The sequence below is a fragment of the Podarcis pityusensis genome, assembly GCF_964106645.2.
Source record: "Podarcis pityusensis genome assembly, chromosome: 16".
Lineage (NCBI taxonomy): Eukaryota > Metazoa > Chordata > Lepidosauria > Squamata > Lacertidae > Podarcis > Podarcis pityusensis.
In genome coordinates this window covers 11,529,569-11,548,240 of record NC_138041.1, presented here as the reverse complement: position 1 = coordinate 11,548,240, position 18,672 = coordinate 11,529,569, and the positions used below count along the sequence as shown (strand labels likewise).

The following is an 18,672-nucleotide window of genomic DNA, read 5'->3' as shown; positions in this document are numbered from 1 at the left end:
AAGCAGAGTAAACACAATCTCTGTCCCACTCACCTGTGAGGGATGCATACTGTCGGAAGATGTCATTGGGTGTAGGGCCCAGCAGGAGAAACGCATCTATGATCCCGCTCTCAGACATCCAGCGAACATCCGTCTGTGGAGTCTCGCCTCCTCCTTGCATGTAATCCAACATCTTCCCAAACAGAGTCTGTGAAAGGGTTTGGGGGTGACATACAGAGCCGTCTTTAGCAGATGCGGCGCCGGGGTACAAATATCCGCCCAGCACCCCCAAATTACCACGACTAGTGTTCGGGAGGCCTTAGCTGCACACTGCAAGCCCTGCAGGGGGGGCAACTCTCCCCCATGCTGCTACAGGAGAGCGATCCTCTCGCAGAGGCTTGGGAGGGAAGTTGCATGCCTGCCAGCCTTATGATTGGTGGGGCACAGCTGGTGGGCGTGCAGGGAAAGGGGAGGCTGCCGGCAAAGCTGCGCAGCTCCCCCACTTGCTGGGGCGCCCAAGAGGCGGGCGCCCTGGTGCAACACACCACTAAGCCCTATGGGAAAGACGGCTCTGGTGACAAACTATTCAATCAGCTCAGGTGGAATAACAAACCATAGTTTGGCTTTACATGAACAAGCTTTCATGCAATGCCTTGTCTTCCTCTTTTGCAGCAGGCCACTTTGCCATGACAACCTGAACCAGGTCAGCCCCTGGCATCCACCTGCCTGCCCCCTCCTTCCTGAGTCTGGGAGAGCCAAGTGCACTTGACATCCGAGTATTGTAGGTAATCAGAATGGGTGTGTATGTGTGTGCTTGATAAAAGTCACTTTGCCAGGGGAGCTTACACACAGATTTCAGTTCTGTGTTTTGAAGGATGCAAAATGGCCACTCTTCCAATAAGGATCGCTTTCAAGCCACCAGCAGCAGGGGGAAGATTGCCAAAGGTGTTGCGCTTCATCCCCTTTTCAGCTGCCACCGAAATACACATGGGCAGGGAGGCAAATGAAATGTCCGTCGTAGCTAGCTATTGTGGACATTGCACGGGTGATAGATTAAGAGCTGCCAGCTCTGTTCCTTTGAAGCCAGCAGGACTGAAACTGGGAGAGGCTCCTCTCACTATAGAGATGCCAGTTCTGAAGCCAAGTGGAAAAGACCAACTAATAATGGAAGAAGAAACTGAAGAAGAAACTATGGCCACATCCGCACTAGTCATTCAAAGCACTACGATACCACTTTAACTGTTACGGCTTCCCCCAAATAATCCTGGGAACTGGTAAAGGGAGCAGAGAGTTGTTAGGAGACTTCTATTCCCCTCACAGAGCTACAGTTCCCAGATTGGTTTAACAATCAATCCATCTTCCCTGGGAACTTTGGGAATTACACTACAGCTCTGTGAGGGGAACAGGGGTCTTCTAGCAACTCTCGGCACCCTTAGCAAACTACAGTTCCCAGGATTCTTTGGGGGAAGCCGGGACCGCCAAAGGGGTATCACAGTGCTTTGAATGTATAGTGCAGATGTGGCCTATAGTTTGCATTATAGCTGGATGAGGAATAAGTCAATAGACCTCAATTTGCTTTGGGTCTCATACAGGTGCGCGTGATGTGTCTCAGCTAGGGAAGACATAAGAGGAGTCCTGCTGGACCAGGCCAAAGGCCCATCTTGTCCAGCATCCCTGTTCTCATAGTGGCCAAACAGATGTAGATCACTGGGAAGCCTGCAAGTCTGCGTGACAATCACTCTCCCCATCTGTGATTCCGAGCAATTGATATTCGGCGGAATACTGCGGCCGCAGTGGAGGAAAAATATAGCCTTTTCCTTGTCCTAGAATTATAGAACTGTAGAGTTGGAAGGTACCGCGAGGGTCATCTAGTCCAACTCCCTGCAACACAGGAATGGAAACATGTTTTACACAAGGAGTAAAAGGGGTGACGCGCCCTTGGAGGAACAGTACCTTGCCTGCTGTATTGGAGGTGACGTCCACCCAAGTCTCTGCCGCGTTGAGCCAGAAGATGCCCAGAGTGCGCTGGGGATTATGGGCCAGCAGGACAGGAACAGAGCCATAGAGAGCCATGGGGTTATAAAGTTCGTATTGGAAGACATCCAGGTTATAGAGGCGGTATGGGTCCCCTCCCCTGCCAAGGATTTGGCAATTAGAAACAGTAGGGGGAAATGCAGGGAGAATCCAATGGAGCGGCTGCCTCCCTGATACTCGTGACACCATTTGGGGTGCCTAGGAAATCAGCACACCATCAACCCCCCCAATCTCTAGGGCACACATATATAACCCTCCTGCAACTGCTTAAGCTCCATCGGGAGGGGGGTGGCGTGTGCAGGGAATCCCACCACCATTGCTATTAACACTGTCAGGCCCCAGGCTTACTCAGTGGTTCGCAACCGGAGGTAGTCTGCATGTTCTGGGATCCCATACACGTTCTCCACACCCGGGAACGAAAAATCTAGCCCCACGGATGTTGGACCTGCAGAAAGAGAGAGAGAGAGTGTGTGAGAAAGAGGGGGGGGGGGCTAGGAAGAAGGCAAGTGGAGCAGCATTAAGGTGTCTTACACTTCAATACCAAAGCAGGGTTTGGCAGCACTGGCAACAAACCATGGTTTGCAAGAGGCTGCTAAACCAGGATCTGAAACCATGGTCCGTTAACCCAAGTGGGCAGTAACAAAATGTTTCTGGGATTGCCTTCCTTAACAGGACTTTACCATTGGGCTTGCTGTCTGTGTGTGTCTTGAATGTTTCCTCCCAAGATCCTGGCTCTTCTTCTGTCTCACTAGCCCCTTTGGGTGCTTCCTCACCCTGCGAGAACAACACAAAGGAAATTCAAGCCACCATTTCAAGTCGATGTGCTTCACACGCAAACCACAGTTATTGTTAACCGCTTCTCAGTCTTGGAATCCAACGTGGTTAAGCAAAACTGGAACTGGAAGCTTCTGATTTCCTCCAAGCAGCGCTGGGGGAAGAGTGAGTGAGCCCAAGAGGCTCATTCACTTCATTAAAAACCATGGTTTGGCATGACTTGTTCACTTCACAATCATTATGGTTCAGAATTCAGCTCCCTTATTCCCTGCAGAGCAGGGGTGAAGAATCTGATGTCGGTGAGCACAGCTCCCATCACCCTTTGGCCATGGTTGCTGGGGCTTTGTGTTGGAGCCCCCCCCCCCCCCATCACCAGGAGGCCCATAGGTTCCTCACTGCTACTGCAGGTGAACACCTTTCCCACCTTGTGCTCACCTGCTCGGTTTTCTCTGTAGACTCCTGTTCCGCTGACGAAGGGGCATCCGAGGCTTCAGCAGCCCCCTCCCCTTCTGACGCGGGTTCCTTTGGTGGTTCTCTGGAAGAAAATAAGGGAGGGGGAGAAAGGAAGGCTCAGCCCTAGAATCCCCACCTACCCCATGACCCCATCCAGGCAGCTTGAAAGGAAAAGGAAACCAAAATCCCAACTTTGTCCTAGCCCAAATGAAATGCTGGAACCATTAGTCCACTACAAGCAGCACAGCACACACCAATTCACAGCCCAGCCAGTTAGCAGGGGAAGGGGAAGTGTGGGCAGCTGTGGGGCAGAGGACAGTGCAAACCAGGCTCTGGTTCCCTCAGCTCCAAATCCACTGGGCTCTTGGAAATGGTTGCCAATCCCATTCTGGACTGGCCACTTTTCGTCCTGCACCTAAAGAAGAAGGGGGTGTTGCAGTTGTGCCTTTAGGTCAGGCACAGGCAAACTCGGCCCTCCAGATGTTTTGAAACTACAATTCCCACCATCCCTGACCACTGGTCCTGTTAGCTAGGGATGAAGGGAGTTGTAGTCCCAAAACATCTGGGGGCCCCCGAGTTTGCCTACGCCTGCTCTAGGCTTATTTGCAAGGGTGGTTTTCTCATTAGAGATGTTATTTCTTCATCTGCACATCTAACAAGCAGCTGATGAAAACCCAGACGGCCAAACAACTAAACCAGGCAGGTCTAATGCATGTCAGTTCAGAAGCAAGCCCTGTGGTGTCCAGTGAGTTTGCACTTCAAGATGCAAGTGTGCCTGGGGTTGTGGCCTCAGAGGTCTTACAGTGGAGCGGCTGCCCCAGGAATTACTATCCTTACCCCATAAAGAACAGAGAAGAGGAATACTGCATGTGTTCTCGGCACACTTGGTTTGCGTGGGGCAACAGCTAGATAACACATAAACAAGATGGCACCCTAAACAAGCACAGTTGGCTCCTTGAACAATCAGAGCGCTTGCTCACTCAGATGTCCTCTGAAATGCATGTGGGTTCATCAGCAGATGTGCCAAGGGGTCCCCCTGGGCAGGTAAGCAGTATGGAATGCATTCCAAGGTGCTGCAAAATTTGGAAAACTACACTCACTTCTCAGAGAGAGTGGAACTGCGCGCTACGTGCGTGTGTGTGTGTGTGTGTGTGTGTGTAGGTCTTCACTTAGGCTTGAGAATCTGTGGCCCACCCACTGTGGTCCAATGGTCAGGGACGATGGGATTTGTTGTCCAGCAGCATCTAGAAGGCCAATGGTTCCCCTCAGACTTGGGCACATCAACTTTTTAATGTCTGGGGGCACATTTGGAATTTTGAGTGAGGGTCTTCCACCGGCCACTTCTCTCTCCCCTCAGCTGGATCTCTCCCCGCTGCCCCCCACAAGACAGAAAGAGAAAAGCACACACGCACAGACCTTGTTTTTCCGAGAGATCTGGGTAAAAGTCACATATAGCAGAATTAATCTAAGACTTAAAAAAGCACATGGAGCTGAAACAGGACCTCTTTCTTCCAACTTCCAGTTTCAACTCTATGTACTTTTTAAGGGAGAAAAACATCTAAGGAAGACTCTTCTCATGAATTGGATTGCTGTCACCAAGCCATACATAACACCCCTGATGCACAGTGTGTGAGTTTAAAGGAAATCCTACAGGGCCATGGGTTTGGAAGTACGCAAGCTCTCACCTAGGACTAAACATGGTCTACACGGAAATAGAGAAAGGAGACAGCAGCAAGCAGCCCATCAGCATGTCCTTCTGGCAAGGACTTAAAAGCGTGAGCTCCCTCTCCAATATGAAACAATTTCTATTAGCAGCAACCTCCCGATACCAACCAGCACGGAGAATAACCAAAAGAGGCAATAAAAAGTCCAACATTTCTGCAACTGGAAATGCATTATACGCAATGAGTGGCAAAATGGGTCTTGGTCTCCTACACTGGCACACGTTGCTTCAAAAGACAAACATTCGGGAATTTCACTTCATTTGTTTTCTTTGCTTTTTTTGCGAGACCATAAGAAACATATCAGAAAGTTGGATCTGACATCAAGGCTGGTCTCTTAGGCTTATCACAGCCTGCAAATTGCGGATACGATCGCAATACTTTCTCCACACATTACATGGCAGTAAACCAGACATGAGGAACCTTTTGCCCACCGAATGCTGCTAGAGTACAGCTCCCATCGCCCCTGACCATTGACTATGCTGCCTGGGGCTGATGGAGCATGAGAACATTGTTGAACTACAACTCCCAGCATCCCTAACAATTGGCCATGGTGGCTAGGGCTGATGGGAGTTGGAGTCTAACAACAACTGGAGGGCCACAGGGTCTCCACCACTGCCCAGCGTTGCCACCCAGCGTACTCTAAAGACGTGGCAACCAGCTATGGCACTCTTAAAACCTTTAACTGCATGATGTACAAAGAGAAGAATACTGCAGGACCTTTAAGCAGTGGCAGACAATGAGGCTCCCTCCAGAGATTGCTGGACTACAACTCCCATTATTCCTGATTGGTGGCCATGCTAGCTGAGCTAGAGTCTCAACAACAGACTAATAAATTTAGGCTACAATCCCATACTCACTTACCTGGGAGTAAACTTCACTGAATTTAGGGACACGTTTATCTCTGAATATTAGGCTTTTATCACGGCAGATGTTTTTGCGGACTCAAGACATGAAACTGTGCCACAATAAGCATGTAAGCCAGCGATTCCCAAACTTGGGTCTCCAGCTGTTTTTGAACTACAATCCCCATCATTCCTGAGCACTGGTCCTGAAAGCTAGGGGTGATGGGAGTTGTAGGCCAAAAACAACTGGAGACCCAGGTTTGGGAAACACTGGCGTAAGGCTTTAAGGAGGGGTGGGCAACCTGTGGCCCTCCAGATGCTGTTGGACTCCAACTCCCACCAGCCCCCAGTCAGCATGGTCAATGATCGAGGGAAATGGGAGTAGTAGTCCAGCACCATTAGGAAGGCCACTGATGTTCTCCACCCCTGCTTTAAGGTGCCACAATATTTCTTTGGTATGCATTTGTATCATATCTGGTAATCTATTTGCCTCATTTGCACACTACCTTTGTGTTTCTTCTTAAAGAGCAAGCAAACAAAATGTGTGAAAGAGTCGGGAAAATTACTTAACACCCTGGGACAGAGTTGGAAATCATAGGCGGCAAGGACAAAAGGACATGATCCAGTCAAAGTGAAGCATGCTTTGATGCCTTTATGCCTAGAACTTCATCTCTCTGAGCATGGGTATTTGTGAGCAAGGGCCATAGCTCAGTGGCAGAGCATCTGCCTGGCATGCGGAAGGTGCCAGGTTCAGTCCCCAGCATCTCCAGTTAGGGCTGGGAATGTCCCCTGCCTGAAACCCTGGAGAATTGCTGCCAGCTGGTGTAGACAATACTGAGCTGGAGGTAGGACAGCTTCCTCTTCCTTTTTATTCAAATCCCGTTCAAAACCCCATTATTATTATTATTATTATTATTATTATTATTATTATTCACCCCAAGGCTATTGGCTCATCCTCCCAGAACTCATTCCTAACCAAAACCCAGGATTTTGCCCAAACCCTTTGCTGTAATTCTCCACTGTCTAAAGATTTTAGGATGCCTATGTCAGGAGTGGGGGGACTTTGGCCTTCCAGATGTTGCTCAACTGCAACTCCCATCAGCCCTAGCAAGTCAGTAATGATGGGAGTTGTAGTTCAGCAACATCTGGAAAGCCATAGCTTGCCCACACCTCCCTATGTACTGCTGTTAAGATGCCATGTACACTGATGGGGTGGTAACAACAATGATAATAATATAACTTCAGGAAAAACAGAATAAACCTAAGCATTGGGTTTCAACTTTACTATGTTGAAAGTAAAACGACTTAACTCTGGCTAGATCACACCCAGACTTTTTACTTTTATTTTTAACAAGGACACTTTGATTTGGCTGCTGCCAGCACAGCACTGAGTTGCAATGAGTTGCAATGAATTCAACTTCATGAACTTACTCAAGGCAAGGTTTGTGGGAATCGGGACAGTCAAATGCGTTCATGCACACCTTGGAAACAAAGCTAAAGGCTGCCGCACACCCCTCAAGGATTTGAGAGGGCAGCAACTAACCACAGGGATTCCCAAATACGGCACAGGTAAAGGTGGGCAGGGAATGGCAGAGCCACTGTCTAGGCGGCGGCAGGGGTGGGTGGGGAAGGTTTTAGAAACAGTAGCAGAAGCTGCAGATTTACCTAGAGAAAAGGTTCTTGATCCTATCCCAAATGCTAACGACCGTGCTACTAACTTTATCCGAGAAACTGGGGGGGCCGAGCGGGAGGGGGAGGCACAAACCAACAAAAACAGAAAACACAACGAGAGTCAGTGCAAGGAATCCCAGAGACGTAGAGACACATCCCTCCAGCCAGCCCCCCAACCACCCCTGAAAATGGCCCTGGCTCTCCCCTCCAGGACAACCGGGGCTGGGGAGCAGGGTAGGGAAAAGGGGGGAGGGTGGGTAAACAGAGACCCCCTTGCCACCCCTTGTACAGAAAGCCTGCTGCTTTCCCTAGCACAGTCTTCCCCCAACCTGGTGTCCTCCAGACACTTTGAACTTCAGTTCCCATCAGACCCAGCCAGGCCAGCTGAGGCTGATGGGATTTGGAGTCCCAACAGCAGAGGAAGCAGGTTTCCTAGCCCTGCTTGAAGAGATGTGCTTGTGACATGCTCTCGCTCGAGAGAATGAATCACAGGGCTGGAAGAGATCTTGGAGATGACGTAGTTCAGCCTCCGGGATCTCACTGCAGCACAGCTCACCCAGATGTTGCTGGACTACAATTCCCATCACCACTGACCACTGGGCTGTGCCTGGTGGGAGCCATAGTCCAGCACCACCCAGAGAGCACCAGGTCGGGAAGGCTGACCTAAGCTATACCCCTCCCTCTTCTCCAACATCCTGGATGATAGAAACTTCTGGCCTTGTGTCCCAAAGAGAGGGTGTGAAACCCATACAAAGAGGCCTTTGCTCGCTCGCCCAGCCCCGAATGGAGGTTGAGACATCACTACAGTGGCCCCCGCTGGTGGGAGGCTGGAGATGAAAAGCACCACAGAGCCCCATCTTCTTACCAGGTCTTGCCTGGTGGCACTTCCCAATGAGAAAGCAGGGTTAAAAACACATCCAGAAAGGCTTCTGGCACAGGCCCCTTTTACAGACACCTGTGAAGCACTTACATAGCTCACTGGGAGCACCCCTTGCTCCTGCTGGAGGAAAAAGCGGACTGCAGCTAAAAGGGTGCGGACTGCAGCTAAAAGGGTTATTGCAGAGGGGTGGGACTAAATGACTCTTTGGGTCCCGCCCAACTCTACAAATTATTATTCTATGAAACAGGCCGTCCCTGCTTTCCACAAATCAGGACTCCTGCCTCATACCAAATATCTTTCCCAACCCATTCTGGAATGGGAAGGGTAGACCCATAGGGAGGGAAAGGATGTGAATTGGAAGAGGAGGTCGACCTCTCCTTTCTACACCCCATTTCCCCAGGTCAGCCGCTTTCCCTAGAAGACTTGAAAGCAGCAGGCTCCCACCTGTCAGGTACACCCCAATCTTGTCCGTTGACAGATCCCCTTTCCCTTGTTTGCTTGCTTGAGCTTTTTCGTTTGAGGAAGACAGAAGCTGCCTAGAAGCCAGGAACAGCATTCCCCTCCCTCTCCCCTGTGCCGACGGCCCCAGTACTCACGAGTCCTTCCGCTGCCGCAGGTGCTCAAAGACAAGCAGCCCCCGGGAGTTGACGCTCAGCACCAGCTCCCGCCCTTCCAGCAAGTCCATGCGGAAGGGCTTGGCCGTCAGAATCAGCTTGTGGTTCCCCTCGCCCAGGGACAGCTCCACGCTGTTATCGTCCCGGCCTGTGACAGATAATCTTTGGTGGGAGGCGGGGGTGGGAGGATTAAGGGGAAAGAACAGAGCGGGTGGCATGAAGAAAGGGAAGTGTCCAAAGGGAGGGCAGGAAGATATCCTCATGGCTACATAGAATCATAGAGTTGGAAGAGACCACAAGGGCCATCGAGTCCAACCCCCTGCCAAGCAGGAAACACCATGAGAGCACTCCTGACATATGGTTGTCAAGCCTCTGCTTAAAGACCTCCAAAGGAGGAGACTCCACCACACTCCTTGGCAGCAAATTCCACTGTCGAACAGCTCTTATCTCGAACAGGATCTCGAACATGCGAGATCCTGGGCGCTATTCTATAGGCTAGGGCTGGGCGATATATTGATGTATCGTCCAAACCCAGTTTTAAGTTCATAACGTGATCTTTGACCTAGCAATGCACCACAAATCATGATATGTGTGATTCGCATAGCAAATATTTTTTGCTATGCAATAATCATGATGTGAGAAAAACCGTAAAGCCAACCAATGCCTCTACATAGCTCCATCCTTATTTCTGACATTGTGACATATCAGTATATCGCGATGCTTAGCTGGTGATATATCGCGATGTTGAAAACCAGTTATCACCCAGCCCTACTATAGACTGCTGCTACTTTGTGGTGAGAATCAATCAGGGCCCGACAAGATCTTGCTGGATCTTCCCGCGAGGAAAGGAAGGGCAGATGCTGTTTTGCTCCCCCACCCCAGGGGAAAGGGTTCCCTTTAAAGCAGGGAACCTTTACAAGTGTGACATAACCTTCTGGAGGCCCCATGCAAGTGGTGGGTGGGGCTTGAGGGGGAAAGTGGGTGGGGCAACAAACGCAAATTCCCCATCCCACCCTGGGCCTGAGGTTCCCTGCCCCTACACTAAACTGCTGTGCCTTCTCCTCACAACCCACGGTGAGCTAGGATGCATAAATGACCCTCCATCTGCGTACCTGGTAGTGGGCGGGTCCTGGACTAACACATCTGGTACCTCATAGCGGGGCTTGAGCGGGTTCAACTCATTGATCCGGATCCGGGTCATGTTCCCTTTCAAGCCGTAGAGCTCGAGGAGGAGAGGGACCTGGAGGCAGAGAGCAGGGTCAAGTCCTGTCTTTTTCCAGAGGTGGGAGCATCTGTGGCCCTCCAGATGTTGCTGGAGTACAGTTCCCATTGTACCTGAGTGCTGGCCATGCTGGCTGGGGCTGATGGAGTCCAATGACATATGGAGGGCCCCCAGGTTCCCTGTTCCTGTTTTACACTGAGGCTCCAGCCCCAAAGCCGAGACTGCTGCCTGATACATGTATGTTTACAAGCGTGGCCTGTTTGGCTGGCAGCGCTCTCCAAAAATTCAGATAAGGGCCTTTCCAGCCTTGCAAATTGAGGTTGTTTTTAGTGAAGAGCTGAGGGGGATTGAAATTGTGAGCTTCTCTACACCAGCCATCTGTTCTTCCACTGAGCTACACAGACGTAGGATATCTGCCTTATAAAAAGGTAAAGGGACCCCTGACCAGTCCAGTCATGATCGACTCTGGGTTGCAGCGCTCATCTCGCTTTATTGGCCGAGGGAGCCGGCGTTTGTCCGCAGACAGCTTCCGGGTCATGTGGCCAGCATGACTAAGCCGCTTCTGGCGAACCAGAGCAGCACACGGAAACACCGTTTACATTCCCACCGGAGCGGTACCTAGTTATCTACTTGCACTTTGACGTGCTTTCGAACTGCTAGGTTGGCAGGAGCAGGGACTAAGCAATGGGAGCTCACCCCGTCGCAGGGATTCGAACCACCAACCTTCTGATCGGCAAGTCCTAGGCTCTGTGGTTTAACCCACAGCGCCACCCGCGTCCCCTTATACCAGGTCATAAATTTGGCACTGTAGTCAAGCACTCTCTCCTCCAGGGCAGCAGTTATCCAAGGTCTCTCTTGCAGATGCCCTCCAACCAGTGTTCAAAATTAGCTAGGTACCAGGCGTGTTTTGCAAATTACATGGGTCCCATCACGACCACATGGAGATCCCCGGACGCCAGGTTGGTGACTGACATCTCCATCTGGCTGGCCGCTTCTGCTTTCTTAAGCAGGTAAGCAGAAGAGCTTATTTACTGCATTTATATCCTACCTTTTTCTCCAAAGAGTGCATGGTTCATCCCATTCCTCAGTTAATCCCTACAAGGACCCTGTGAGGTAGGTCAAGATAATGTGACTGGCCCAAGGTCACCCATAGAGCTTCATGACTGAGTGGGGATTTGAACCCCGATTTCCCAGGTCCTAGTCCAACACTCTAACCACTACACCACCCTGGCTACCTGGGGTTTCAACTCATCAATTCACCTTGTTTGCTTCATTGATGAGCTGGATCTTCATGGAATCCTGGCTGAGCTGCAACGACTCCAACAGCGCTCTGTAGGGTGAACTCCCAGCTTCCACGTTCCTCTGGCGCCTAGGGAGAGGAAACCATGGTTACTGGAGGCAAATGATCAGGGCCACTTTTTACTATCTCCCCCTCCCATTTTAGGAAGCTTGTTTGTTTCTGTACTCGTAGCCACAAGAGGAAACTTCACGGCACAGGGAAAGGACCGCAGCCCTTCCTCAGGGAACAGGAATCCTGTTGAGGAAATGAGTGCCAGCCCTTTTTCCTCAGCCAGGGCAAACATTTAAACTTTTTTCTTAAAAAAAAAATGTTTATAAGCTGCTTTTATTAATATTGTTTTAATGCTGCTATTTTTCACTCTGGGCTCCTTTGGAGCAATACAATGAAGAAATAAAGAACAAGAACATCAGACAAGCACTGCTCATCAAGTCCAGCATCCTGTTTCCACTGGTCAGCCAGATACCTCGGTGGGAAGCCTGTTGACGACAACAGTAAATGATTTCCAGGAACTGCTGTTCAGAGGCACACTCTGGCTGGTGGGGAGAGTCAGAATTAAGGCTACCAGTGGCTGGCTGATGCTTTTACAGTGGTGCCTCGCAAGACGAAAAGAATCCGTTCCGCGAGTCTCTTCGTCTTGCGGTTTTTTCGTCTTGCGAAGCAAGCCCATTAGCGGTTTAGTGGATTAGCGCTATTAGCGGCTTAGCGGGCTTAGCGGATCAGCTGATAAGCGGCTTAGTGGATCAGCTGATAAGCGGCTTAGCGATCAGCTGTTAAGCGACTTAGCGGATCAGCTGATAAGCGGCTTAGTGGCTTAACGGATCAGCTGTTAAGCGGCTTAGCGGATCAGCTGTTAAGCGGCTTAGCGGATCAGCTGTTAAGCGGCTTAGCGATCAGCTGATAAGCGGCTTAGCGGCTTGGGAAAAAGGGGGGGGGAGGAAAAAAACCCCGCAGGAACTCGCAAGACATTTTCGTCTTGCGAAGCAAGCCCATAGGAAATTCGTTTTGCGAAGCACCTCCAAAACGGAAAACCCTTTCGTCTAGCGGGTTTTCCGTCTTGCGAGGCATTCGTCTTGCGGGGCACCACTGTATTGTAAGACAATAAGAGCCTCCTGGATCAGGCCGGAGGCCTACCTGGTCCTGTATCCTGTTCTTATACCTCGGGTTAAATATGCTTCAGGTTGAGCGTTTTCGTGTTGCGCTCTGCGGTGACCCGGAAGTAACGGAAAGCGTTACTTCCAGGTTTCGCCGCTTGCGCAGACGCTCAAAATGATGTCACGCACATGCACGGAAGCGGCGAATTGCGACCCGCGCACGCACGGGTTGCGTCCGCTTCAGGATGCGAATGGGGCTCCAGAACGGATCCCATTCGCATCCAGAGGTACCACTGTACTGGTCAAACAGTAAGGGAAGACCGCAAGCAGGACCTGAGTGCAACAGCAACGCTCTCCCCACTCGAGAGTCCTCCTCTGACAGCAGAGATAAGACACCCAACTTACTTGCAAAAAGAGCTCTGGTCGCATGTCTTGAAGTTGCTTCTGTCCACAGCAGTGACAACAGCCAGGGAAAGAGCTAACCAAGCAAGAGCTGCCATCTCGAGTCTATTGAGAAGGAAGACATTTCTCTATGCAACACATTGTTAACTTGCAGACTCCCCACCACCAGTTGTACTTGAGGGCTGCTGGCTCACAGAGACAGCAAGTGCGTTTTGATGTAAACGGCCCCGGATTTATCTCCAGGCAGAGGTAGGGCAGACTCCCTGCCTGAAACCCTGGAGTGCTGCTGCCAGTAAGTGCAGACAATACTGAGCTAGATGAACCAGGGTCTCACTCAAGGTGCCTGCTCCAGGCCAGCTAGCATTAACCAACAAGGTTCATCCTACAACTACTTGGATTGTGCTCAAAAGGGATGTTTAAGGCCCAGATGCCATCTGGAATTCCTACACTAGCCTAACCCAAGCAGCACAGACACAGAATGCCTTTTCAAAGCTAAGATCCCACTGACACAGGCTGCTCAACTGCTTCAATGAAAAAGGGAAACGAGAATGGGAATGGTCTCCAGAAGATAGACAGAATAATGGAGTCATAGAACTGTAGAGTTGGAAGGGACCATGAGGGTCATCAAGTACAACCCCAGCAATGCAGGAATCTTTTGCCCAATGTGTGGCTCAAACCCTTGGCTCTGACATTAAGAGAATCATACTCTAGCATTAAACAACATCCTTTGGTGGGGGGTAATCAGGACTGCTGAGACCATCTGCATGCAAAGCGGATAGTCTACCACGGAACTACAGCCCTTCCCCACAGTGTTTAAAAAACACAGCTCCTGTGCAAGCTCTCAACTGAAAGATGGCTTCTGGATTGCCTTATCTCATCTGTAGTGTAGTAATGACGAAAAGAAAGATCACCAGATAGGAACACAGAAAACCGCTTTACACCAAAGCAGACCATTGCTCCATCTAGCTCACTGCTGTCTACACTGGCATCATTTCTCCAGGGTCTCAGACAACAGGCTTTGCCAGCCTGACCTAGATGTACTGGGGATCGAAGCTAGGATCTGTAGAGCACTAAACATGTGCCTGATCTACACAACATGCTTTTTTTTTTTGATGCAGGAGATTTATAAATCACATATTTTTTACAAACCTCTTTACATGGTGTACAACTAAAACTATAGATAAACAACAGCTGAAATCTACTAACCAATTAGAAATGCACAAAACCATTATGATTAAAACGCAGAATAAAAGAGTAAAATGTAGGTAACCAAATTATATGTCTGGGCAGGCATGCAAAAATGCACTCACACACAAATCAGCATTGGCAGAACATCAACAAGGGGTTCTGGCTCCTAATTATTTAACAACAGCAACAAGAAAAAGCTTTTCTCTCTCTCAAAATTAGGCAGTTAGAATTCCACATATGCAGCTCATTCAAGGGGATTTGTACTTGTACACGCACATTATCCCCATTTCTGGCTCATGAGGCGCTTCCTTCTCTTCTCCAGCCACTATACCTGTCTCTGAATGGTGGAGCTTGGGGCCTTAGTAAAAACACCAGAGTGGGATTCCGCCTAAACGGCCCTTGCTCACATCCACAACACGTTGAAAGCCCTGCCTCAGCACTGGCATCCTGCAATGGGGTGCTTCTCGTGGTCCCCCATAACCCTGGGTTTCGGTGACCCCTGCTCTGTGAAACTTCCTGCCAGTGAAGGATTGGCAGGAATCATCTCCGCCTCCTTTCATGTATCTCCAAAAAACTGTTATTCAGACAGGCCTTTGCAATGTGGATTTCTTTTTGCCAATGAATATCTGCTGATATTCTTACTGATGTTTTTATGTCTCTTAATGTAATTTTGTACACTGTATACCAACCTGCTATAAATTTTTTGAAAATGCAGTCTATAAACACTTTAATAAATAAATGGGTATGTTAATACATAATAAGAACAGTGTTTCTATACCACTTGAGCAATCAAGGCTTCCCCAAAGAATTCTGTGTTTTGTTAAGGATGTAGAGGATCATAGCTCTTGAAGGTTCTCCCAACAATTCTCAGCACCCTTAACAAACTACAGTTCCCAGGATTCTTGAGCGGGAAACAGGGAGTCATGATTATTAAAAGGGCATGAGAGTGCTTTCAATGTATAGAGTAGATGCAACTGTAAAATCTGCCAACACCTGTTCTCGAAGAACAGACTCATTCATAGCAGGAATGCCAAGATGTGATCCAGCCATCTGCTGTGTATTCAGTGATCAGGAAGCAGCTTCTAGAGACAAAACTATGGGCACAGGGAGAGTGCAAAGGGCAAACAGAGCTCTCCACTGCTGGTGTGAAGGTCAGTGCCTGTTTCCACACATGCTGCATCTGAGTGATCAAAGGCTCAAATGCAGGAGCCATGTGCTAATAGCAGGATCAGCACCCTGGGCTGGCCAAGACCTCACATGCAAAAGCACTAAGTTCTGAAGGAAGTTTCAGTAAAAAGATAAAAAGAAAAACTGCCCCTTTATTTTTTGGTTACTCATCTTTTTCGAAACATAGTTTCTTGAGGCAAGGATCTGTCCTTTTTGGTGGTTCACATTATTTTGAAAAGTATTTTGAAGCACAGAACAAGAACAAAACTAAGGGAAATCATCACAACCATGCCATGGTTCACTCACAAGAACTACAACTGGGATGGGTATTAGGGAACATAGGAAACCATATTATATAGAATCAGACTATTGGTCTGCCTAGCTCAGTCTTGTCTAAGCTGACTGGCAACAGCTCTCCAGGGTTTTAGGCTGGGGTCTCTTCCAGCTCTATCTAAAGATTTTGCGGACTGAACCTGGGACCTTCTGCATGCAAAGCAGATGTTCTACCACTGAGCTGTGAACACAGCACAGGTACATAGGAAGCTGCTTTGTACTGAGTTGGCACAATGGTCCATCTAGCCCAGCGTTCTTGACACTGACTGCCAGTGGCATCTCCAAACAGATGCTCTACAGCAGAGACCGATGGCTATGCAAAAATGTGCAGATCAGTGTTCGCAACTGTGCAGAGCACAGTCCACAGTACAAATCATTTTCATAGTTTTCTGTAAATCTCAGCAGAAGAAAGTTTCCAGTCCTCAAGAACATACAAAATAAAAGTAAATGAAAATGAAATGGTCAACAAGCAAAATGGGTCAGTGCTGTTCTTCTTAATAACTGGTACAGAGCACGGCGGACTAGCCAATGGGCTACAAAGGACAGCTGGATCAAGTCAAAGGCCCATCTAGTCCAAGATCCTGTTCCCACATCCAAACCAGATCCCTAGAGGAATCTTGCAAACTAAGTTTGAAATCAAAGCCCAGCCTTGGTTTTGCTTAGGTGGTTTTGGACTAGGGTCCCCTGAACTCGGTCTGCCAGAAGGGAAATATTGGATTATCTGCTTCATAATAAAAAATAATTGTGGAGATGAATGAGAGAAAGGTCGCACCCACACCATACATTGGGAGGCCTAGCTACACCGCAAAATATCCAGGGAAGTGCAGTTGGTTAAGGGCGCTGGGAACTGTAGATCCCTGACAGGGTAAATTAGTTCCCAGGATTCTTTGCACAGGGTGTTTTAAATGCACCGTGTGCGCACAGCACAGGTAGACAGACGTGCAGGCAGGTGGCTGCACTGTAAGGGGTCTGCAAGCCTTAGAAGGGGCTTATGGGGGGTGCAGAAATGGAAAGGGGTCCTGCAAGGGATTCGGGGACCATGGGCTGGGTGGGTGAGCAGGGGCTGGCGATGCGGGGCAAGGAGCAGCACGCGCACCTGTGGGGCGCCCTGCGGGAAGGAGGTCAATTCCAGAAGTGACGTGGAGGCACAATGGGGGCGGGGAGACCATGTGGGGTTGGAGGGCGGGAATAAGGCGACTGTGGGAAGGGAGCGGGGGCTGAAGGGGAGCCCCGGAAGTTAAAGGGTCATTCAGGAGGAATGAAGAGTTGGTGGTCTTCGGTGCGGAGGGAGGGAAGCCATTCTGAAAACAGCCCTCCGCCCCACGCCCTACCCCGCATAGCCGCCACCCCACAAGTGAGCCTCGCTCTCACCTCCCTACTGCTGCCGCCGCCGCCATCTTGGATCCCGCTTCACTCCCCCCTCCCGCCGAGGGTTATCAGCCCCACCCCGTCCCCACCGAGGCTTTTTATTGGATCCCGCGGCATGAGCCCGCCCCTTCGCTTCTCGAATCGCCCGGCCGGCCGCTCCGCCGCGGGTCCCGCCCACCCGCTGTTGCATTATTCATGAGCGGGCTTTCCCGGCGCGTGCGTACACCGGATGCTGCTAAGGCACGGCGGCAAAGGCACGTTTCCCGGGAGCGGGGGATGGGGGCAGGCAGTGCTCGGACGCCTGGGTCCCATTCTGGGAAATCATGATGACACGAAGCTTCGGTGCCTGGATCCTATTGTGAGATAGGAAATTCGAACGCCTGGGTCCCGTTCTGGGGGAATGAACGTCAGGGATCTGATTCTGAGAAAGGAGTCTTGGACTGGTCCTGGCCCCTTTCTGAAATCTTAGAAAGTGCGCAGTAGGATGCGTGTTCATCTAGCCCAGGGGGCTGCAACCTTTAAGACAAAAAGAGCCACTTGGACCCGTTTCCGAAGGGAAAAAAACCTGGGAGCCGCAAAACCATTGCGACATTTAAAGCATGCGCGCCGCTGCCCTCCAATCTGACAGCGGGCGGGAAGGTGACGTTGGGACGCTGCGTGACTAACGCACGCACCGCCCCCATGCGGCGTCACAGCCAGTACAGCGCCCGCCACAGTGGGGAGTGTCGGGGCACACAATGCGCCTCCTCCCCTCGCTAGTATCCGCCCCGGAGCCGCGGCAAAGGTGTAAAAGAGCCACATGCGGCTCCGGAGCCGCGGGTTGCAGACCCCTGATCTAGCCAAAACCGCGAAGCCAGCTGTCCCTCACCGCAATGCCCCAAACCCAACGGAGCTATTTTTCTTTTGAGGGCTTAATACTACACTCTTCATTTGGGGCTGTATATATCCTCTTTTATTCCAACACACATCTCTCTTCGAATGATTTAGTCAAATAAAATTTTTTAAAGCTAAAAACTTACCCCTTTAACAGTCGTGGCTTCTCCGCCCCCGAACCCTGGAAGCTGCAGTTTACCCTTAGGAGCTACAATTCCCAGCACCCTTAAACTAGAGTTCCCATTATTATTCAAGGGAAGCCATGTGGCTTAAATGTACAGTGTGGATATGGCACCAGTCGTCAGTTAACAGGATCAGGTAGCTGGTGATGGCAAGAGGGCCGTAGCTCAACAGCAGAACACCTGCTTCGCATGCAGAAGGTCCCAAAAATTCAGTCATTAGTGTCTCCATGTAAGGCTAAGAATTTACCCTGAATTAAACCCTACAGAGCTGCTGCCAATAAGTTTGACATGGTAAAAGCCACACTGAATTCTAAGCTATCAAGAAAGGCAGTGTGGTGTAGTGATTAGAGTTGAGGTGACCTTGTGGCCTTCCAGGTGCTCATGAACTGCAACTTCCCTGTTGCCTGTGCTCCCTGGGGCTGATGAGAGCTAGAGCCCAATGACACTTGGAGAGCAACACATCCCTGGGTAAGAATGTCTTAAGAAAGTAAGACACGCCCACTGGATCAGGCCATTGACCCATCTAGTCCAGCATCCTGTTCTCTCAGTGGCCAACCAGAAGCCTGTGGAGAACC

General features: G+C 50.1%; 1 protein-coding gene across 2 annotated transcripts in view; it reads right to left on the bottom strand.

Moving 5' to 3' along the window:
- The window catches only part of GANAB (glucosidase II alpha subunit), a 33,414-nt gene extending 16,319 nt beyond the window's left edge, over positions 1-17,095 (bottom strand). Inside the window, exons 1-11 of one of the 2 annotated variants that reach the window (XM_080984557.1) lie at positions 17,046-17,095; positions 12,990-13,091; positions 11,454-11,562; positions 10,084-10,211; positions 8,954-9,133; positions 7,472-7,537; positions 3,223-3,322; positions 2,694-2,787; positions 2,362-2,458; positions 1,933-2,113; positions 34-187 (exon numbers count right to left, since the gene is read on the bottom strand). In XM_080984557.1, coding sequence (XP_080840683.1) covers positions 34-187; positions 1,933-2,113; positions 2,362-2,458; positions 2,694-2,787; positions 3,223-3,322; positions 7,472-7,537; positions 8,954-9,133; positions 10,084-10,211; positions 11,454-11,562; positions 12,990-13,091; positions 17,046-17,071 — 1,237 coding nt within the window. In that variant the 5' untranslated portion in view covers positions 17,072-17,095. The remainder of the gene's footprint in view (positions 1-33; positions 188-1,932; positions 2,114-2,361; positions 2,459-2,693; positions 2,788-3,222; positions 3,323-7,471; positions 7,538-8,953; positions 9,134-10,083; positions 10,212-11,453; positions 11,563-12,989; positions 13,092-17,045) is intronic. The other variant, XM_080984558.1, reaches the window with a different exon arrangement.
- Positions 17,096-18,672: the final 1,577 nt, after the last annotated feature.